Source organism: Triturus cristatus, chromosome 5_1, assembly GCF_964204655.1.
Source record: "Triturus cristatus chromosome 5_1, aTriCri1.1, whole genome shotgun sequence".
In the NCBI taxonomy this organism is placed as follows: Eukaryota; Metazoa; Chordata; class Amphibia; order Caudata; family Salamandridae; genus Triturus; species Triturus cristatus.
In genome coordinates this window covers 509,874,884-509,899,076 of record NC_140587.1, presented here as the reverse complement: position 1 = coordinate 509,899,076, position 24,193 = coordinate 509,874,884, and the positions used below count along the sequence as shown (strand labels likewise).

Sequence of the window (24,193 nt, the reverse complement as noted above, 5' to 3'; positions counted from 1 at the left end):
CCCACCCTGCACCCCTGCGGACTATACAGCCCCCCCAACTTGCAGTGTGCCTGTCGCCCTAACAATCCCATGCTACAAAAAGACCCTAGAGGAGGGAAGGGACCCGTCCCCGCCCGCATCCAAACAACACATTAATAGACAAAATATACAATTGAAGTAGAACCTGGCTGGGCGCAGAAGGAAATGTCAAAGTAGAGGACCAAGAATCATTCCTGCGGAGGCCCTCCGCCCTCAGCACCGCCAGTACGCCCAGATCGTTCGCCCCGGTCCGGCAGGGAGTCTAACCAGTCACTCACAATATCAGGGCGTTCAAAAAAGATAGTCCGATCTTCATATTCCACTCGAAGCCTGGCAGGGAAAAGCATAGAATATTTAAGTTCCAAATCTCGAAGACGGCGCTTCACCCCCTGAAAGCCCATTCTCTGTTTCTGAACGAGTTGGTTGAAGTCCGGAAAGAAGTTAACGGAGGCATTCTCATAGTTAACTGGGCCGTGTACCCTCGAGGCCTGCAGGATCGCATCCCGGTCTCTGTAGTGAAAAAGTTTTGCAATAATAGGCCTCGGGGGAGCTCCTGGTCGAGGCCTACCGCCAGGGACACGATGAGCACGCTCCACGGCAAAGAACTTGCTCAGGCCTGAAGGAGCAAGATGATTGAGGACTAGATCTTCGACCATGAGGTCCACCGGACGATTGTCGAGAGTCTCCGGCACACCTATGACGCGGATATCATTGCGTCGTGCCCGACCCTCGAAATCCTCCAGCCGGCGGGACATCGTGTCGTTCGCCGACTTTAGATCGCCAAGAGTTGCCTGGAGGTCTGATACATCCGTGACAAGAGTGGATGTCCTCAAGTCCAGCGATTGAACCCTCTCGTTAGTCTTAGAGAGATCCGCCCGAATTAGCGTGACATCAATGGCAACCGTGTCAATTTTACGGGCCAGAGCCTCGTACTGCAGGGCGATGGTCTCCCTTATGCCGTTGATGGCACCCATAACGTCTTGCAGTGACAACTCCGTGGGCACGGACGGGCCACCACCAGAGTCCTCCACGGCGGCACTTGCTGGCCCGGGGGATCCTTTACTCTGGGTATAACGATCCATGATGTTACTCTGGACTGGTCCCCCACGGTGGGATGTCTTGGTCCTCTGTTTCTCGGGATCCCCCTTGCCCGCCATGTTAAGCGATGCTCACCGGAGGGGTCCGCCAGGACCGATAGCAAAGGGGTGCCAGCAGATCAGACTCCGACTATCCGAGAGCCCGCTCGGAAAAGTGGAGAAAAAGGGCACAAATCAGTCCAGTACAAAGGCCGGAGGACGCCCCAGTCGCGCGAAGCAGCTCCTCAATCAGGCCATGCAGAAGTGCAAAAGCGAAACCGAAAGTGGGGGCGCGGTCCTTGGCAAGGCTCCGATGCCGTTGTTGTTCAACTACTCCCCGGCCCCACAGTTCACCAAAGCACCGGGCACAGCTTCCAGGTGGGCCTCCAAAATGCAAGACGCTATATTTCAGGTCTCCCTGGTCCGATTTTCGTTCTGAAAAGAGTTATGGATTCAGCCAAGGTTCATCTTCCAGAATCCGTTCACAAATCCAGGATAATGTCAGGATAAGTTGCGAGGAGCGGCAAGGGTCCGGGGAGCCCTGTGCCTACGCGTCCATCTTGGTTGCGCGCTAGGCTCCTCCACCAGGACATACATTTTAGATTATGCACAAAGGGTAAAACCTTTCTACAACTTAATAAAACCTGACTTTTCAGCCAGAGATTGGACACAAGAACATACTAATATTCTTTGTTTACTCCAGGAAGATATGATTGCTTCCAAACAGTTACAAACACGCGTAAACGTACGCCACTTAGTGATATGAATAATTGCTGGTCAAAGCGGGTACACCTACTTGACTTTTAATGAGGGAGAAACTGTACCTATCACTTACAAATCACACCTGTATACAAATGCAGAAATGCGTTTCACTTCAACAGAAAAAATTCTGACAGCAGTTCAGACTGCTGAAGCAAGAGAAAGGGCACTGGCTCAGGGAAAACGCATTATTGTCGTAACTCCGGTACCAGCTTTCGAAGCTGTTACAAAAGCCAGCATCCCAATGTGAAAGCGTTACATCCAAGATGGATACAATAGGCTAATTCTCTTACTGCAACAGATGTTGAATACAGATTTGATGAACCTGAAGAGGTGTGGAGTGATCCACACCTACATGACGCACAGCAATCGCACTCCGGAGAGTTTTCAAAGGTAGTTTACATTTTTAATCAACCAATGTTTTAGAGTAACATGAATATTTCGTATTCAAATAAATGACATAAAGTAAACACGTATTATTTAAACATACGTTATGGGTGAAACATAAATCACGGTTGAGATATTTGATAAACAAAAACAATCTGTTGAGCAGTGTAATTTTTAGACTTCAAAATACATCGAATTTTCAACATCTATCCCAATGCATTTCGGGTTATTAACCCTTCTTCAGGGGATTCAGTTCGTGAGCTTCAATAAACAGTTCCACGTTTATAACACTACAAAAAATAGAAACAATAGTGCTTAGTTCACATCAGTACTAATAGGATTTGCACTCATAACCAGAAGTGTATGAGTAAACAAGAAGCCCGGTGTGGTTTAAGACAAGGAAAACGTGTTCGTAGTAAAAGAGGAATTTGTGCAGATAACGAGTAGTGGGATCAACGCAACCTCTAATCAAAAAAAGGAAAAATCTACATGAATTTCGTGCAGAGAGCAACCGAAGGAGGAGAACAAACCCCAAATTGAATCGCCCTAATAGAAAACACCGTAAGTGTTTGTGTGTCGTACTCACATACGAGGGTCCAATCAAGTTTAAGTGGACCGTAATCATATGGCAACCTCCGGCTATAGAAAACGTACAAGAGTCTTATTAGTACGTGAATGACTGTCTGTAAACGGTAATTATCAAGGGAAAGTAGTGAGATCTTACCCTTCCGTTTTCTTGAAGTAATCCTATTCGTGTGTCTGTAGGGATAAAAAGGGGTTATATTGAGTACGGTGTGAGTCCGACGTAGAGCTAGTCGGTTAGCCAAGGTTCAACGGAAGTAAAAGTGGCTTACCCGTCACAGGTCGAAGAGCGTAAGACGTGGGAATCTTGATGCGTACGTAACAGCAACGCATCATCATGATGAGACGTAAAAAGGCTGTTTTTATAGATAACGTGAATTATAAAACTTTATTGAGTCCTGGCTTGAAACACGGGTCACAGTGGACAACCGTGTGCGTTAATGGGTATAGTGAAAAAAGATGAGTTAAATAATGTGGTGGTTTCCGGACTTGATAAAAGTGGTATATAGAGTCGAAGATATGCGCAAGTGTCAATAAAGGAAAGAAAATTATGGATCTAAGAGAGTGTGTCTTCAAGTTATTACTGATGAGCCCATAAATCATATCGGTGGCATAGACGAGTGCAAATCCTTTACAAAGCTGTATTTTTGCGGGAAGAACGAGTGTCTACCATAAAGAACGGAGAGCTTAATCTAAACATGAATCATAAGAAACAAGAGAATTCAATGTGATCATTAAGCCCCCCCGGGGTCAGTGTACCCAGTTTTTTTATCCAGAACGTTTCTTTTCTTGCTAGTGTATTATGAAGATCAATGCAAGATGTGGTGTTGATTTTTTCTAAAACAGTGAAACGTAGCTGAGGTATGGTGTGTGTTGTGTTTATCCAATGTGTGGCCAGACAGGATTTAAAATTCTTATTACGAATTGTGCTCTTGTGTTCTATTATCCTCGTTTTTATCTTTCTCGAGGTTCTGCCTACATACACGAGTCCGCATGGACATCGTATCGCGTATATAACCATTTCTGTGTTGCAGTCTGATGAGTGTCGCAAAGGAATTTTTTCTCCTGTGTGAGGGTGGTTGAAAGTCTGTCCCACCATTACATTTCCACATTGGCCACAGTTGTGGCATTTTTGCATGCCTTTATGTTTGAGTTGTTGATTTGTGGGTTTGAATTTTAGGATTTCTCTTAAATTATTAGACCTCGTATGTGCAAATATCGGCGGGCCTTGAAAAAGATTTGTAAAATCAGGTTCTGTTGTAACAAGTTCCCAATGTTTATTAATTATTTTCTTGATGCGAGATGCCTGGGTGGAATATTTCAAGACGCATACTTCACGTTGTGATGTGGTTCTCTCTGCTGGAAGTAATAGATCTTCTCTCTTTCTATTGCAAATTTTTCTCTCGGCTTCATTTAGAATATCATCTGGGTATCCTCTTTCTTTATACCGTTGCTTTTGTTCACTGATCAGTTGTGTACTTTCTGCATCATTTGACGTGATCCTCTTTATTCTAATGAATTGTGAGATCGGTAAGTGTTTTTTCAAAGAGAATGGGTGTCCGCTGGAGAAGTGTAATGCATTATTGACATCCGTCGGTTTTCTATAGACTGAGGTTTGTATGCCTTCCTGGGTCTTACGAATTTCTATGTCCAAAAAATGTATTTTTTCGGATTGTATGTCGAACGTGAATTGTATTCTGGGATTGCAGAGATTTAACTGTTGGATGCAGGTTTCAAGAACTTGTTGTGGACCCTTCCAAAGACACAGAATATCGTCAATGTATCGAAGAAACAGTATCGTATGTTGTTGCCATAAAGGATTTTGAAGAATGTGATGAGATTCAAAGTGCGCCATGAAGGTATTCGCGTATGCGGGTGCTCCGGGAAATCCCATTGATGTTCCTGTCTTTTGTAAATAGTATTCAACTTGCCAAAGAAAGTAGCTGTGGTACAGTGAAAAATGTAAGAGTTCGAGTAGAAACACGCTCAAATCCCGCTCTAAGGGAGAGTCTAAAAGTCGCCATTCAATAGCTTCAAGTCCCTCATTGTGAGGTATTGAAGTGTAGAGTGCTACCACATCTATTGTGCACAGTAGAAAGTCTCCGTTCAAAAGGTGATTTAATGTTCTCAATTTTAAGAGGCAATCGGTGGTGTCTTTTACATAGGTAATCCATGATTGGACCAGTGGTTGTAGATGGTAATCTAAAAATTGTCCAATTGGTTCGTGGATAGATCCACACCCTGCAACAATTGGTCGAAAGGGTGGGTTCTCCAAATTCTTATGGATTTTAGGAAGCATATAAATATGCGGTGTCTTTGGAGTGGAAACGGATAAGAATCTTCTGGTGTTTTCAGAAATAACAGCATTATCACAGGCTTTTTGTAACAAAGAACTCAGTATTTCCTGGAAAACTTTGATGGGGTTTCCCTGTAAGTGAATATATGTATGTTCATCCTTTACATGTAAGTCTACACTTTGTCTGTAGAATCCAGAGTCCAAGATGACTAAGGCTCCGCCTTTGTCTGCTGGTTGACAAATGATATCTTCGTCTTGTCGCAAAGCATTCAGTATTCGTGAGTCTCTCAATGTAAGGTTAGAGTATTGGGATTTTTTGTATTTGATCCGGGTGAGTTCTTTTTTCACTAATAGTTCAAAGTTGTCCAGTGTCTTATGTGATGTAGGAGCCATGAATTTGCTTTTGGGTCTGAAACGTTCTATTGTGGGTTCAGTTGCGTCAGATCTATTTTGTGCAAAGAACCATTTCAACCTAAGTTTTCGCATGAACTTGAAGAACGAAATCTCTGTTTCTAAAGAATTTGATGAATATGTGGGAACGAATGACCTCCCTTCGTTCAATACTTGTAGTTGTTCTGAATTCAAACTTTTCTTGGAAATGTTCACTACTAGCGAGTTTATTTCCTGGGGTTCCTTTGTGGTCTCCCTGATTCTGAGGTTTTTTTTGTTAGCTTGTCCCCTGCGGGTGCGGTATCTGGAATTACAATGTTTTTGTCTGGGGGAAGATTGGATGATTGACCTTCTGCCAAAAAAGACGGTTTGGTTCCTGAAGTAGAGGGCATTGTCTCGCTAGGTGCTTCTGCACGTTCTGTGTGTGCTCTTACTGGCGGACGTCGAGTTGAAATGTCCTGGTCATCTGCTACACTTTCTTCAGATGAAGTGTTTCCTGGCTTCCGAAAAAAACGTTTTTGGGCATATGTTTCAGCCCATGTATAAACTTCGTCCAGTTTATAATCGATTGTATCTCTTCGAAATTTTCGAATTTTCCTTTCATGTACTTCTCTGGCATAATTGTCTAGACGACCATTAATATCTTCTAGAACTTTCTTCCAATCTTCTTGTTCCATTTGTACCTGTATTTCTTTAAGTTTGTTGATGTCCTCTGTTAGTTCTGTAAGGATTGTTGAAATTTCTTCAACAATGAGAAGAATTAAATCTAATGAACATTTGTTCAATATTGCATACCATTTAAGCATGAATGTTTTATTAAATTTGAAAAGCATAGGTTTCAAAGCTATGCGTAATCCTCTTGGTATTCTTTTGACTTTATGGTATTCAATCAGTGTGGTAGCATGGAGACGTTGATTGATCTCCTTTTTTAAGGTGTATTCCAGTTGTTTCAACAGTTGGGTTGTAGTGCTAATGGAGGAACTGAATGTGCGAGCTTCTTGTACCAAGGAGTATATTGATTCTGCTTCATCCGTTGTATAAGCTTTAGTATCTGCTTGGTTGGTGGTGATGTCGGCTATATCTTTGAAGGACATGGTTAATCAGTGGGTGCTGGTACCAAATGGGCAAAAAGTAATGACAATGAAAATGTGTGGTGCAGGCACCACACATTTTCATTGTGAATACAGATTTGATCCCAGTTCATAAATGCAGGCATTCCTGCAATACGAACAAGAATATCCTCTACCAAATGAAATCTTGCTTCTAGATCAGTATGAATATATTATTTATACTGATGGATCTGCTCAACCGGCGATAGGAAGTAAGTTGCAATATTATTCGGCGTGTGCTATCGTTAAAGGTCCCACGCGTGATGGCAAGTTTCATCCCAGCTGCACGAAAACACAATCTCTAGGAGATTGCATGGCTCAGTTGGCAGAATTAAAAGACTTATACTGGCACTTGTAAATACAGATTGAGAATTCCCCACATTAATCCTGTGTGATTCTTTTTACTGTGTACAGTCGTACAATGAGTACTTACAGCATTGGGAACAAAACGGGTTTAAAGATGCAAAAGGTGGCACAATCAAACATAAAATGTTATGGGAACAGGTAGCGGAATTGAAATCCGAGCTACCGAGGACTCACATGATCCACACACTGAGTCATCAACGTGATGGTGTTCACGTTGTAGGGAATTCATTGGCTGATGAAGCCACAAAGGGGGCTGTTCGCACGGCTTCCGTAGCTGCACTGACTCGTTCAAAAACTAGAATAGACGGAGATATAATGGTAGCTGTCATCGCATCACGCAAAGGCAGCACAGCAGTACCTAAACAATTTCCACTCAAATACTCCAACAAGTTAATTCCATATGCTCAGATTTCTGGAGTGAGGGATAGAGTAATACCAAATATGGATCGTAGGCAAGGTTTAATACTAGATACACACGAGGGTTTGGGCTCTACGCACACAGGCGGAACAGCGACTATTTCTTTGCTGAAACAGCGCTATTGGTGGCCAGGATTATCTAAGCAAACTAAAGACTATGTCTTAAAATGCGACATCTGCCAGCAGATGAAAGGATCCACTGTTACACGGCCGGCACAGACGCAATTACTGAATTCAGACAAACCTCTCTCATGTGTGTACTTGGACCACTGCGGCCCCTTACAAACGGACGGGACTTACAGGTATATCATGGTAGCAGTGGATTCATGCTCCAGATCCCTATGGGTATGGCCTTAGCATTCGGCTGACGCTCTAACTGTTTTAAAAGATTTGCGAGTCTTTATCGGTACATATGCAGTCAGCACGTTACACTCTGACCGCGGCCCTGCGTTTAGCTCACAGGCTTACAAAGAGGCCATGGAAGGAATGGGCGTAGCATTGCGGCTCTCATCTCCGTACCATCTCGAGGGAAATTCGGTTGTGGAGAGAAAAAAACGAGACTTAAAGCAATCTTCAACGGTTAGGGTATTAGGCAAGGGCTTACAAAGAGGCCATGGAAGGAATGGGCATAGCATTGTGGTTCTCATCTCCGTACCATCCCGAGGGAAGTTTGGTTGTGGAGAGAAAAATACGGGACTTAAACCCATCTTTAACAGTTAGGGTATGAGGCAAGGGCGGTAGTTGGGTCACACACCTTTATGGGGTCCAGCGGGCATTAGACAACCAGCCAAGAAACTCTCTAGCAGGTGTCACTCCATATGAGGTCCTCTTTGGGACATGAATGTGGTACCTGATCTTGATTGTGAAGACGCAGTGGCGGATGAAAGACCATTTGATATCCATGATCGTTTGGCTGTTTTACAGGCTCTAAAATAATCCAGGACAAAACAAAGCAATGTCCATCTAAAGCAGACTGCCACTGAGGAAGTCAAGGTAGTCACGGCAAGACCTGTCTGGATCCCAAAAGGTGAGGATCTGGTCATAAAAAAATAGCAGACAAAAAGAAATTTGGACCCTCTTACAGAAAACCTGTACCAGTCCTTGCAGTACACGGAACAAGAACTGTGCTGCTCCCGCCTCTTGCCGGAAAAAAGGAGACAAGATTTTTCTCAATTGACTTAATCAAACCACACTATGTGGCCGATACTAAACAGTAGGCCTAGTGGACTCCGATGTAGCAGACGTCCTCCTCTAGCTACAATTCAAGAAGTTCAAACAGAAAGACTCATCACGTTTGAAGAGCCATCTGTAAGGAATGAAGGACTAAGCAACAATGCTATGGAACTTGTTCCACTTGAACCAAACATTCAAATTCAAAATGAAAATCTGAATAATTCACAAGTTGTAATTTGACAGAATACAAACGTCTACATCAACTTGCCTCGTCGAGAGGAACATAACATTTCATCTAATCCCGATGCAATTCCTACAAATGATCAAACTGCTTCTGGCTATTTCATTAACTTTGATACGTTTTCACTGCATCCAAGCAAACCAGAAACGACGCCAGCCAAAACACCATTCAAGCAACAAGCAAAGAACGTTTTCTCTTGCTTCAAAAGACATACATGGTATCACCATGGATTGAACTCTGGGTAATTTCTAGGATATTGTTTTTCTTTTCTGGCTAGGCTTAGTATTGACTTTTAATATGCTTATTAATGGACATTATCTTCGGCAAAATTCCACAGCACAAAAGGTCAACATCCTACTGAAGCCACATCCATCATCACATCATGAACAAATAGACTTGTCGTCTGTGAACATTACAGCAGTTCCTATACCCGATGGTATGGTATGGGATAAGGTTGATTTCAACATATTCGGACCGACCGAACTTTTAAAAATTAACCATGTATTTAAAATATCATTGAATGATATCATTACCTCCAGTAAATTTTCTGATGATTGGGACACTGAAACAGTAAATAACATGTTGTCTGATTTAGAGAAAACTGCTGCATTTTCTAATACTGAAATGTTAGAGGGTTCTTCAGACTATGACAAATGGTACTGTTACCAACATTTTTGTCATCATTTCCTGCACAAATCCATTTCACCTAGGAATGTTTTTGAGTACCATCAATGGGAACATTGCCCAACACCACCAAAAACCAGTTCACATGCGTTTGCACAGAAGTTTGCATACCTTTCAGGATTTAATACATCTGTTCCAGACCCATTTTCTATAAGGTTACTTACACCAACACATGGGTGGTAGAATTCTTCTATAAAGGAAGGGTCAAAAGTTGATGAAATACTAAAGTACAGTAGATCAGACCCAAATTGGAAGGAGTGGGTGGTTTGGCCCTTAGACACAAACACATGTCATAAACGGTTCCTACATATCACCAAGGCAATCAGCATGCATAGGCCAGACCCAGGTTATGTACAGATAGAACATCCAGGGGTAGTGATATCCTATAGTGTTGGGAAGTTGTGCCTAGATTGGCTAGAAACCTCAACACTTGCAGAGGTAAAACAGCACTTAGCTTTACTTTAAGAAATCTTGGGATTTACCATATAGATTTCGATGCCGGAATGAGGATCGAGAAGTGTTTCTTAGTGGTACCAACTGCAAGGACGCTTTAAGCAGTTCTCTCATATGCCAAAATATCGTTTTGCACGGAGCCTGTAATGGTTCAGCTTCAAATCTGTCTTGCCACATGAAATGAACACCAGCTGCCGTGGTCACACCAGCGTTTGAGCTACTTTCGAATGGGAGTTACTTGATGCTGAGCGATCAAGGTTGCTGTGGCATGCTGCCAGGCATCGCATATCTGGTCACCGTGAACACCAGGGTTACTTGCTGTATGCAAGTATTGTTTCCTCCAACAAATACAGTCAGGGAGGTGCTAGTATGGCCTTCACTGAATGTTTCTTTTATACAGTTTGATACTTTGAGCAGAATGAAAGCCATGCTTTTACCGCAACCCATGCAGTTAAATCTCCACTTGAGAAACCTTTGAACTCCAAGTTGCAAGGACCTCGACAGAGATACAAGCAGTAATTCGTACTGACGGCCCCCTACATTTCGTAGAAATGGTGGGATGTATCTTTAATATGTCAGATACGAACGGCGTTGTACACCTATTTTAGACCATAGGGTCAGGATTCCTTAACACCTTCCAGACAATCCTCTGTGTTTTTCTTAACTTTATACACTCCGTATTTGGAAGCATTTTCGGAGGTCTACCTCTGATCCTGCTTGCTGGAGCTGGAATCCTGATTATCGTCTACCTGCTGCACAATGGACGGACCATCCGCCAGCGAGATTGCAAAAGCTCTCCTGGAGAGATAGTACCGTGAGCGCATGGTACAACATCTGGTTGCACCTCGCCTACGAGAACTAAGTGCTTCCTGGTTCTTATCCTTCAGACCAGTCTTTGATGACTGCATTGTATCTGTCTTCTGATGCCTGTTCTGAGGAGGAGAATGCAAGTTAGACATCTGTCTGACACCTCTAACAGAGACGCCAGCGGACTTAGACTCCAGGCTGGAACCCTTGTGGTCCCATGAACTGCTCTGTCCCCAGCATATTCCCATCTTGACGCATGCCTTCCTCGAGGAACCGCAGGTGCCTTTCACGACTGATTTGAATTTCAACTCCAGCATTGGCACCGAGGTATGGAATTCAGCACCATCTACCTCCACAACAGCTGTTGGCAGCGAGGGGTTTCATCTATGCACACTTAACGTGCTATGCAAGGTATTGCAGTGTTTGTCCCCTGCTGTAGAAGGCAGCCATAATGTTATGTCTCCCAGCCAGGACTTCTAATATAAATCTGGCTCACCGTGTGCTGGGAACGAATTCAGAAATTTTCTTTCTCCTTTTCAAAATAACTTTGCAAATTGACACTTTCAAAAAGCATGGCCTTCTAAGTACGCTTGCAGTAGTTCAACTTGTGTGATCGAACCTATTTAGAACTGTGCAAACAAAGTCCTGCGCACGCAATCAGGATAACGCTATTGTTAGCATATAAAGCGAACTGAACAATAATCAGAGACTCAGGTTTCTTGAAAGGAAAACATCAACAACAATGACATTTTTCAGAGTGATGTTCTTTATTTAGAACTGTGATTTGCTGAACTTTACAACAAAATGGCAAATTATTGCCAAAGAACATTTTATCGCCTCGTTTTTAGACTATTTTTAAATGGATCGTTTAAACATTTTTTTAGTAACATTTTAAATGTCTTCTTGACAATGTTTATGCACTGACACCGTTATAAATGTGTATCTCAAAATGTGTTATTATTGTTAAGTATAAGGTGGAGTGGGTGTTATATTTCATATCGGTACCCTGACATAGGTTTAGAGAACATCGTACACTTTCCCTACATCATCTCCCCGTCATTTCATATGAAGGAGCCTTATAAGGACATAACTCCAAATGAGGACAGACTGCCTTGTATGGACATAACGCCTTATAAGGACTGTAGCCTTGTATGGACTAAACCTTTCACCTAGTTCCATGCCGAGGGTGGGTTTTTCCCGATCGATATTGCTAAGATGTTATCCTTAGCACATATGAATAATTTATGAGTACACTCTCCAGGGGGGCATACTTCACCTCTCCTATCTATGCACAAATGTTTAATCCCCAATGTCATCCTCATACTAAACAATGGATAAAACACATACATAGATTGTATAAATATAGCACCTCTTGTTATCAGTAAGCAGGAGGGAACCGAGACTTCAAGGCCGACACACTGACCAGAGACGATGCGGCTCCAGCATGCCATCGCTCCAGCTGACAGTGGTCTAACGATCCCTTGCAGGGTGTCCAACTCAAGTCCAGGACGAAGTCCCACACTCTCACTATTCTGGTATAGGGGTTCGACTAAATCCTAGCGGGATTCTTGGCTCTTAGATTTAGGATCTTAGGCTTATTAGCTCTTTAGCACCTACTCACATGCTAGGTACACTCAGGTACATCTAGACAGGCATCTTAGGAGTACGCACTTTATTTTAAAAATGCATTTTATATTCATGTATAGGTTCATGACTATTGAAAAATGGTAGAGCTGTACTATTCCTTTTTATTCACTGTACTGCTGATACTATATCTCTGTTACTGTGTTACAGTTACAGCAGCGCACTTATTTTACATGAGAAGAACAACGGTACAATAAATTCTTATTGTAAACACGCTCGACTGTTTCTTCTGTGTATCTCTCTGAGAGCAAAATAAGCAAGCATGAGTGACTGGGTGAAAAGTAGTATATTGTTTCCACGAGTCTGAGGTTATTATGTTCTGAAAGTTGCACAAACTAATCTCTCTGTTAACAGGAGATTCTAGTAGCACTGTGAGCTAGCTAATGCAAACCATAGGCTAACATATGCGGTGGGGGTGTACCAACTCAGTTTGCCACCAAGCCTACAGTATATGTTATCCGTAATCAGCATAGGTCCTGCATGATTAGGACTACACTACAATGTTTGTTGATGGCCTTACGTAAATTAAACAGAGTTATCTCAGGATCATATAGATGGACAGGGAGGTAGTCGACCATTCATCATTGACAAGAGACTGTCCAACCACATAAATGCAGCAAGTAAACTAGCAGCTCAAGAATAAAAAGTTAACTAATTGATCCTGCACCAGTACCTCATTCTCTTCTGTGTCCAATCCCCAATACCTGGATGAGGGCATAGATCATGGTCACAGCCTATATATATATAAGCCCCTTCAAGTCGCAATGTTGTGAATCACACAATAGACTGCAACAATCTTGCACAAGACATCTGAGGAGTACACCAGCCCTCCCCCCAAGAGCACAGCTAAGACATCTGAAACACAATTTAATGATCCCAAAAGTGAATTCAATAATGGCTCCTGTGCATATGTGTGCACTATTGAACATTTGTTAAGGTACTGTGGTTGGATGTCTGTATGATGTGAGGAGATGGGAAGAGATAGAGTATACCCGGCATCACCTGAACAAAGACATGTGAAATCTCTTGAAAGGGGGCTGTATTTGAAATGTTATACATCTTGCCTACATACATCTGGGTAATTTGTGTGTACTGTGTTGTAGTGATTAATGAGAATGTTTGAGATGCACCCCCACAGATGTACATGTACCCCAGTGTGAGAAGTTGTCAGATGCCAACTGTCTACTGATAGTTCTTGCTAGTCTTTTCTTTTCCCCAGGTAAGGCCTTTCTCCCTTAAAAATGTGTCTCTATTCTAGAGTTAATGATAACTGGAGCAGTAGGTAGTCAGTTAGAGGGCACATAAAAACCAGTGTTTTCAGGGGATGAAAACTCTTTTAGAAACAAAATTCAGAAAAGAGCCAACTGCAGTCAAACTGGCAAGCAGGTAACAGTGGTTAGCAGGAGAACCAAATAAAAGCCTCCAAATAATCCTGAGCGAGCACCCAAAGGATACAAATTTGTTATGCGTCGGATCAACTACTGGTAACTTCCGGCTGATCTAAATACAATAAAGGTCACAACATGAATTGGAAACAAATCCTCCATCTTGAATTGGGCAGGCACCTGATCCAGTCTTTAAAAAAGACTGCATCTAGAGCCAAAGAATGTCAACCAGCAGATCCACTACTAGCGACTACCCTTGTGTGACTGACGCACAGCTCTGAATGTTCTCAATGCTGAACTCGGTGTCTACTGTCAACATCAGAATTCGAGAGATACTCAAGCAGCTCAAATGGAACAAGGTAAGAAGATTCCTGACAGATGTTGTTACTTATCAATGAGTCACATGTCCCCAAATCCCCAGCAATTAACCAACATTCAAGGGGTACACGACAGTGAAGCCGCCCCTGGCATCACCTACATGTTGAAGGTGTGACAGCTGTGTCTGTTGTGGAAAAGATGTGCTGTGTTGTAATGTGGCTGAAAGGCCACGTGGGTGCAGCCAATTGTGCCTACCACATGAAGGAAGTAGGCAAGGGTATAAAATGTCCTTGCCAACTTTTGTCTTTCCGCCAGTGACTGTGGCAGCATAATAAACTGCTGCAGTCTTCTGTGATTTGTGTCCGAAGCTGATGCAAGCATCAAGACTGGCTTTTAAGATGCCTACATTAACATAGCTATCCCTCTGGAAAGATCCTGTCACCATGAAATGGAGTGCAACCAGTATTTTGATATAGACAGGGATAGCATGGGAGTGGACTGTAGGTGACTCAAACTCCCATTTTCCATTCTGCAACCTGGAAATTACTGCTTCCCTGAACATCCCAAAGATGATGATCCTTGCCTGTAAACCCTCTTTGTCCTCCAAATAATTAGTCCTCAAAATGAGGGGCAAAGCAGAAAATACATTCACTGAAATAATAAAGGCAGAAAAAGGTATCTGGTGAGAGAATTCATCTTTTACATGGTCAGCCTGGATGTGATTGGTTGAAGCTGAGATGTGTTTCATCTGTACATGGGTGGTGGAGGTCAGAACAATCACCCCTTGCATTATCAGGTATGTTCCAAGGGTTGTAAGCCCTTTTATAAAAGTCATCAGGATTATTTTAAATGAAATAAATATTGGATTTTACAAGACAAAAAAACATTGTCATAAAATTAAACATGATTTGCTTAAAAGATAAATTATATAGGTTCTTACAAAAATGTTATTTTCCAATATATGTATATAGTTATTTGATGGCTCCAGTATTTTATATGGGAGTGTGTTGCAGTGCCAGTGGTTGGCCATGTGTGGTGCTAGAGTTATTCCAAGGCTGAGCTAGAGTATATTTGCTATTTTGGGTCCATATTTGGCTGTAGCAACTTTATAAGTGCACTCTGTGCATCACAATTCCCCCACTCGTTTGTGGGTGGATGTCTGTCCCTTGCTCCTTACCCTTCCCTTAATCTCTCCTTGTCCCTCATTATACCTCTCCCAGTTAAATGTGAGAATTCCCCATTTTTCAGCCACTTCTCTCTGTCTGTCCCACATTTTCTACAGGCCTCTGCATGTAGATTTGTGAATAGTATTTTGTAGTATGTGTAATATTACCAGTGCTTAATTTGAAAAACGCTGAGTGCAGGTTCCCAATGCTCTGCTCAGAAGCCCATGGTCAAGGCTATTAAATGTTGGTGCGCTGAATACCAAGGCTTCATAGTCTGGAATCCACCTCATGCCTCTTTAATCCTCTATAATACACTCCCTCCCTTTTTTCTCACTCTTGCATGTTCCTGCTTTCTCTTTTCGAGCCATTTCTGGGGAAATCTACAAAATTCCTCACTAAGGGCCTCATGTAGGTAAATAAATTTTACCGGTTCTTAAATACCGAGCCGTACCGAATCGGTAAATTAGAATCGGTAAGTTACATGTAGGTAAAAATTCGGTAACAGTTACCGATTCGGTAACAGTCGGTAAATACGAATCGGAATTCACCGATTCGGTAAATACCGAGGTGATAATTACCGAATCGGAAAATACCGAGGTGGTATCTACCGAATCGGAAAATACCGAGGTGGTATCTACCGAATCGGAAAATACCGAATCGGTACGTACGGATTCGGTAAATAACATCACATGACTTGACGAAACAGCTAATCCTGTGCAACGACAGCCCACCCAACCAGGAACTGCCCACACCCAGGCAGGTGTACACAATTAGCCGAAGTGGCCACACCCAGGCAGGTGTACATAATTAGCCGACCCTGGAGAGGCTCGGAGTGCAGAGGAGAGGCAGGGAGCAGTTGCATGTGCGAGCGGGAAACGAACAGCATGTCCAGCCAGAGCACACAGAAAGACGGAGGGGAAAGGAGGAGGAAGCTCAAATTCAGCCCCAAGGAACTCCAGGTGCTGGTGGAGGAGGTGGTGAAGCAGCACCAGAAGCTGTTTGGGAGGCAATCCCTGCAAGTGCCTGAGGCCGAAAAGCGCAACATATGGCTGGCCATCCAGGCGCAGGTCAATGCTGTGGGAGTGACCCACAGGGAAATTGAGGTCCTCAAAAAGCGCTGGTATGACCTGAGGATTGTGACCAAGAGGAAGATGGGCGACATCCAGAAGGAGGCCAGCCAGACCGGAGGTGGAACCAACAGGGCACCTGCCCTCACCGAACTGGAGGAGCTGGTGGCGGCCACACTCGAGCAAGAGAGCGTCGTGGGTCTTGGGGACGCCGACAGCTCTGCCAGAGCCGCAACACACCAAGGTAAGACGAAAGCACAGCAATGTAGCCGCCCCTACCCCTATCCCACATCCCCCATTGTGACACGAGAATCACACTGCAGTCCACACGTGTCAGTGCAGACAGGCAATGCATTCCGGGAGATGTAGTCAGGGCAACACTAACCATGACGTAAATGTCACAGGGCAACAAGGCATGTCACGCACTCGAGGCACAAGGAGACAGAGGACAGATTGGAATGTGAAATGATTTATTGTGACGCTTGCAATGCAGCCCTTCGGGGACACTGAGCCAATGTTGTTTTCCTGTCCACAGATGTGACATCATGCAGTACAGGGCATGCTGCAGGGGAGACGGCACACCGGCCACAAAAATCACCTCTAGCCAGCACGAGTGCAGACCAGGGAGCAGGCCCACTTGCAGCCGCACCACCTACGCAGCCAGCCTCGCCGCACACAGAGCCAGCATCACCTCACCGAGAGCCAGCATCACCACCACCAGAGCCAGCATCGCCACTCATGTTCGATTCACCGGCCACATCTCCGCTTGCAGGTGTGAGAATGAGGAGGCGTCCAGCAGCCAGGCTACGAGCCTTAGACACCTCGTCAGACGACAGCATGGGCCCAGAAGACCGCACCGGGCCCCAGGAAGGGAGCCATCCCACTGTGCCCCAAACATCACAGGCAGCACAGACGGGAGCAAGAGGGCGCCGCAGGTCGCGTGTCCAGAGTCCACCAGCACCCACTGACGGCCATGGTGTCTTCTTGGGGCTCGAGGGCCAAATGTTGAAGCAACAGCGCCTGCAATCAAAGGCAGTAATGTCAGTCCAGAGGCACATGCGGGTGATGAGGACAAGCTTCGTCAACATGGACACAAACATTGGCGGCATGGCTGCGGGCATTCGGGACATGTCCCAGTCAATCCAGCAGTTGTGCAGCAAATTAGATGCTGACATCGAAGCACGGCGCCGGGAACGCCAGAGAAGGGACACTACCAGCAGGGCACTCAACCGTCTGGCAACTGCGACTTCCCTACTTTGCCGGCGCTCTGTGACGATGCAGGAGGGCCTAACACAGTGCTGCAGCGACCTGTCACGGGGGATGGTGCAGGTGACAAGTGCACTAGGGGTGCTATTGACAAGTCAGGCGTCGACAACTGCTGCAGGGGATGCTGCGGAGAGCATCGACACCAGCAGCAGCATCACACCCCCCGTCCCCGAAGCACGCAGGAGCAGCAGGCGGCTTGGGGTTGGCTCTAGTGAGGATGCACAGGCCGTGCAATCCACCACTGCAGCGCGTATGCGCAAACATTGATGTGGCCCTGCTTATCCACTTGCTAATGGGTGACGTAACCCTGGACATACTCATTGTATAGATGGCATATTGCCAGATTGGCCTGTTCATGTGTTCATGGCGTGGTGCCACATTAAACTACGTCATGACTTCTCACGACTCGCTGTGTCCCCTCACTTACTCAGAAATAGTTGCATGTGATCTCTGCCCGTCTCTCTCTCCCATCGATTGCAGTTGGCACTCTAGCTGCGCTGCCCTCTGGCTGGCCTGACTCATCCTCGTTGTCCTCAAAATATGTTAGTTCCACATCTGTACCTTTTTTCGTGGCAAGGTTGTGCAGCATTGCACAAGTGGCAATTATCTTGCAGCAGGTGATGGGTTTGTACTGGCGTGCGCCTCCGCTCTTGTGGAGGCAGCGGAACCTGCTCTTCAGCAGTCCAAACGTGCGCTCCACCACATTGCGTGTAGATTTGTGGGCCAAGTTGTATCGTCTCTCACTCTGGGTTGCTGGGTGTAGGTAGGGAGTGAGGATGAATGAACGGCATGCATATGCACTGTCGCCTGGATGAGTAAAAGGGAACCATCAGTTACATGCCTCTATACACTCTGATTTGCAGGTTTCAAGGGGCGTCACTGTTACTTACCCAGCAGGTATCCCTCTCCGAATTCTCCGGCTCTCAGTCGTGTGTAGATCCCACTATTCTGGAAGATGTAAGAGTCGTGGGTGCTCCCAGGAAACTTTGCAACAATATCTGTGATGATGTTCCCTGCATCACAGATCACCTGCACATTGATGGAGTGGGTGGACTTCCTGTTCCTGTAGATGTGCTCTGTGTCAGCTGGAGGACAGATTGGGATGTGTGTACCATCAATACAGCCGATGACATGGGGGAACTGTGCCATGTGATAAAAGTCTGTTTTTGTTTTCTGCAGTGCAGCCTGTGTGTTTGGGAAGCTGATGTAGTGGTGCATTCTCTGCATCATGGCATCCAGGAACTTCCTGAAGAAACGTGACAGGCAACTCTGGGATACCCCACCCACCGCAGCTATCACCACCTGATAACTGCCGGATGCCAACAGATGTAGGCTGCAGAGCACCTGCACATGTGGGGGTATGGCGTGCGCCCTTCTTATTGGCTGGTCCAGGAGTGGGTGAAGGTCCCTGATTAAGTCCATGATGGTTTCGGGGTGTAGCCTGTACCTCTCATGTATCTCTGCATCAGTCAGCTGGAATAGTGTGATGCGCTGTCTGTAGATTTGTTCCTCCCGTCGCCACACCCTCAGTCCTGCTGCCTGTAGACGTAGGCGCCTTGCAATGACGTACATGGCGGCCATGTTGTCCACGCTGTTGCATTTTGGGATTGCTTATGTGCATTGTTGATGGTTACCACCTGCTTTCCATCCGTGTTAATTACCGACTCTTATTTTCCGATTTTCCTGGATTTCTTAATTACCGACTGCTCCTACATGTCATTTTCAATTTTTACCACTTCATATTTACCACTTCATATTTACCGATTCGTTAATAATGTATTCGGTAAATATGAATCGGTATTTTAGAATTCGGTAACTATGAATCGGTATTTACCGCCTCATATTTACCGAAAATTGGTTTTGGGACTCCTACATCTCACTTGTCTGAATACCGGTCGGTAACGGCATATTTACCGAAAATCGGCCGTTACCGACCGGTATTTGGCTACCTACATGAGGCCCTAAATCATACAACACTGTATGTTCAAGTAGTAGTCTCACAGCAGCGGGTCAGATGCTACACTGTGTAGGGTGAGGCAGAACTCAGTGCTATATGGGCGGGCAGGCAGTGGATGCTGACTTACATTGGAGAAAGTGCAACTAGTTTAGGGGACTACATTCAGACACTCCAACAAAAGTGTTCTTTATGAGGTATGTTAACATTTTTATCTCCTTCATAAGAGTGCCACATTTGAGTGACTTTTGGTCAGTCTAGGTAGCCACAGTAAAGTAGATAATCATTTCACAATGAAGTAAACAATGGTTCTCTTGAATGATCAGAAGCATCTAATTTAGCCCCCATTTTTCTTTAGTGAAGTGCATGTGTAACTCAAGCACTTTCTGATTAATCGGTTGCGAATTGCAAGGCTGTATGAGTTTTATGCAGTCTGAAGATATAAGATCTGGGGGGCCCTCTCTTGTGTTAGCTCATGCAAGCGATGAGCACAGTTGAAGTAGATAGGGAGTTAGATTTTCAAATAGGCCACATCATTTTGCTGCGCCACTGGCCTCTGCGCGCCATATACCCTGGACCTGCATGCCATCCACCAAGATGTGGCTGCAACTGATCATTGCGTACCTCTTAGGTCCAGCTCCCAACATAGTGCAACCATGCATGCTGCCTGTCTGCAGAGTGGGCTGCGATAACACCAAGATTCTCAATCTCACTAGCAGCTTATCTGTGTACAAGGACTGTGTAGTTTTGACAGCTAGTCGCACACGGCAAAGCTGTAGGTACATCATAGCACTTCTATAGCTAGCGTGTTTAGGTTCTAGGATATATATTAGTCACATTCAGGGTAGAAGGGAGTTCAGAATTTCTTGACGGAGTGTCTGATTGCAGTTCCACTGGCCCATATCTAAGATTTCTCCCAGTTTTACGGATTAGCTTTCTTGGCGTGTTTTTTCTGTTGATCATCAGGTAATGTCTCGGTGGCGCACTCACCTAATAAATGCTTGTATGGGCCGTTGTCTGCAATATGGGTCTGAAAGAACACAGGAACTTTGTTGGCTCTTTCCTCATGGCGGTGTTGGACAGCATCCTGGAATGTCCATGATCCGCAGGAGAATGTCACAGAGCTGATTTCACAGAGCTGGCATCTTGCTCCGAGTCTGGTTCCCGTGCAATTCTTTCATGTTTTAGTGATGTCATGGATGATGGGAATGGTATAGACAATGTGATTTCATCAATAATGCCAATTCCGACGTAGGAGAGAGGCAGCTTGATAACATTAAGTCAGAAATGACATCACAGCATAATTGATGAATTCACTGGTGTCATTACAAAAACATTTGATTATTTTCAAGTTTATTACAAAGTAAAACAACATATATAAAACTGTCCCAGTACAACCTCCACGCTGTCAGCCACATAAGTAAAATTGATGCATTTATAAGAGCTATCAAGATAATGAACATTGCATGTATAAGACTCATCATGATAATGGATATCTCTTTTTTCTTTTTCATTGTTTTCATAATAAAGTCAGGATTCAATAACTGCTTTTCCTGTCTCAGCTGGTCTCCTGTGTATTACTTTCCCACTCATTCCACTTCTCGTGATATCCTTGCACCGTAGTGCTGCCATTTACCCTATCACATGATATTTTCTCCAGGCGTGCCACATTTTTTCGCACGTTTTGGAGCGGCCCCTGCTTGTCTAGAAGGCCCTCTGTACCTCCATGTATCAATCTATATTTTGACATTACTACTTCCCAAAAGACACTGGCACCTCTTTCTCCATGCCACATTTAGTGTACATTTTTGGGAAGATTTTAGGTGCTCATTCAGCAAAAATGTCCTGTGGGAATTTAAATGAGAAACACACTTTTGGGTATCTCATAAGACCCGCCCTCCCTTAACCAATCAGAACGAACGTTATGTGCATGTATACATTTTTTTGATTCATTTCATTCAGCAAATATTTTTTTGCCTCATACGCGTGCACGTATCGTAGAAATATTTTATAACTATTAATAATCACGTACTTGGGTTTCCAGAAGGTCCACATTCTGCTCTTTTTCCTTCACAGAGATAACAACTCTCTGAAGCTCTTGTTGGATTTTCATCAGTTCGGCCTCTTTGAGTGCCACGTCCTGAGAGGCCATCTCAGCCAGTTGTTTATATTTCGCCACATCTTCCATCAGAATATGTTTTTCTCTCGTGTTACCATCTGTGGAAAATAAATTGGAACTTTTAAGAACACTGCCATTTAGACTGAGATAATACGAGGTTATAACCATTTAAAATTAATTGCATTCCTAAACTTCGAATGATGCTAATAGATGGTGGTGCATAATCAGCTGCCTGGCACCAATGCAGGCCCCCTTGCACCATGGTATAGCTATACTTTGAACTATTATGCTTTGCTTGCTAAAGTTCGCCTTCAAAATTATGCAGTAATGTTCTGTGGTTTGAATTTCTTTCAACAGGAATGGTTCATAAACTGTAACATGAAAAATGTAAATCATATAGTTCGGCTAACAGCCAGCAATCCCTTCCCCATTTAAAGCAATTCTTCAAAACCGTACATCTCTAAGAAAGGTCATCAAAGTCTATGCAGGAAAAGAATCCTGTTTGTTCCTCTTGCATAAACAAACAAGTGCATATATGTGTTCATAATTTCACTACAAGATCAGAGGCTACCATTATGCACATTTCTTTTAATGCTAACTCCAAGCAGCCACTTAAAAGCAATACATCTAGAACAGAATCTTCCTCATGTATAATAGCCATGAACATAGAACAGTCTGCCTTAAATGCGGCTCCAGGCAGATAAGTTCCACTTTGCTACTATTTCTTTTCTTTGCTGCAACCTATTTTTAAGAGTGTGGTTGATTGGCATTCAAATCTTTCTCTTAATCTGTTCTTGCGCTGCTTCATAAACTTTCTCCTAGGATCCTACTCACTCAGATTATCATCTGACCTACAATTTACAGAGGTCAGCCCCATTCCTCCCACCCTCCCATCCACGGGGCTTGGGAATTTTAGGACCCCTAAACGTATGCTGTCAACGGCGCCCCTAGCCGGGTTCCGTGTAGCCGGAGCCTACGGTGCACTCCCCAAACTAGCCTCACCTCAAGGGCCGCTTGCGAGCATTTCGCTTTTGTTGGAGCTGGGACACTCTCCCAGAAACTGCATTCACAGCCTCCGGGGCCGAACACTGTCTCCCTCAGCCCTGATCCTCTCGCAGGGGCACGCCTAAAAATTGAGAGGAATGCGACTTGGCAACGGTTTTGTCAGTGTCTGACGTAGACGCGTAACCAAACAATGCTAGTTAAAAAAATTAAAAAAAGAGGGCCTTGCCTAGGCCATGCCTCTATGATCACGAGGCTGGCTTAGCAACAGACATGGTACAGATGGCAGCAGCTGATCGCTCGAGCGAGTACGATGTCAGACAAGCATTTACAATGGCAATGGTCTCGGCATTGGTAAAGTTAGAGCTCTTGGCATTGCTCATGACATTATTTTTGTTTATGTTTTTGTTATTAAAACATTTAAAGAAACGGCATTGTTATTTACAATTCACAAAGCAAGTTCTTGAGCAGGTCCTCGTACGCGTGGGGATTTATGTGTGTAGTGCAGGATTCACTGCTGGATGGGCCCTTTATAATCAGCCCTTATTCTTAGCCGACTGGGACTGTTACTGGAGTTAATGCTATTTTTCCCCAGAATACACATGTTGACATTCAGATGACAGGTATGCTTTTCCCTATGGAAGCACTGCGTGCTGTGTAGACGCGTGGTTCTTTGTACTGTGATGATTATGATAGACGTACGTATGAGACTTCAGGAGCATCCTTTAACTCCTCAATATTAAGTTTGGACCAGATGCGATTCCTCTTAGTAACCGGTACAGGAGAGTGATAGGCATGGCAAAGCGCAGCATCCGCATTTAACACCCACTGGCCTTTCTTTGGCCCAAGAGCAAGCCAATGCTCTGTGAGTCAGGGTGGTTAAGTCTCCCAGCCAAGGATTTGTATTCAGCACTGAAGGTGGCAGAACTGGTTTTAAGTCAATTCTGGCTCAGGCAGCCTTAACTAATTTTTTTATAAAGGTAATTTTCTGCTTAAGTTATCTAAAATTTGATTTCATCATTAAGTCAGATTGTAAAAATAATCAGAAAACTACTGTTTTGCCCGTTCCTCAGTGGAGATGGGAAATAAAGAGTTTGATCCGACTCATACCTATACGAGAAAAGTGAAGTTCAGCCTACTGACTTAAACAGCACTTGACTTTTATTTAACTGTGAGGGCACACTAACCCCAATAGGTGGTGTACCCTAATTTTATTATATATTAGCACCCTGATCTATGGGCTAACTAGGCACACTTTACGGGTGATTTATGGTTATATATAAAAATAGCTTTTTTCCACATAGCAAAGGCAGTTTGTCATGTGTCACTGCAGTGCATTTAGGTATAAATGGTTTTTACCTGCATTTAGTTCTTTAAGTAACAGCCTCAAGGTGGCCAAAACAATTCCATGCATGCCTCCCATTAACATGAGAGCCACTCCCTCCTCCATGCCCTCCGTCCTCGCAGACACAACCTGGAATCATTGCCACCCTAAATAAGTCCTCATTGTCCAC

At 44.2% G+C, this 24,193-nt stretch overlaps 1 protein-coding gene across 2 annotated transcripts in view; it reads right to left on the bottom strand.

Moving 5' to 3' along the window:
* Window positions 1-24,193, bottom strand: part of LOC146831135 (uncharacterized) — a 351,402-nt gene that overhangs the window by 124,018 nt on the left and 203,191 nt on the right. For both annotated transcript variants that reach the window (XM_085604104.1, XM_085604105.1), the window contains exon 6: window positions 21,591-21,775. In XM_085604104.1, the coding sequence (XP_085460230.1) occupies window positions 21,591-21,775 (185 nt within the window). The remainder of the gene's footprint in view (window positions 1-21,590; window positions 21,776-24,193) is intronic.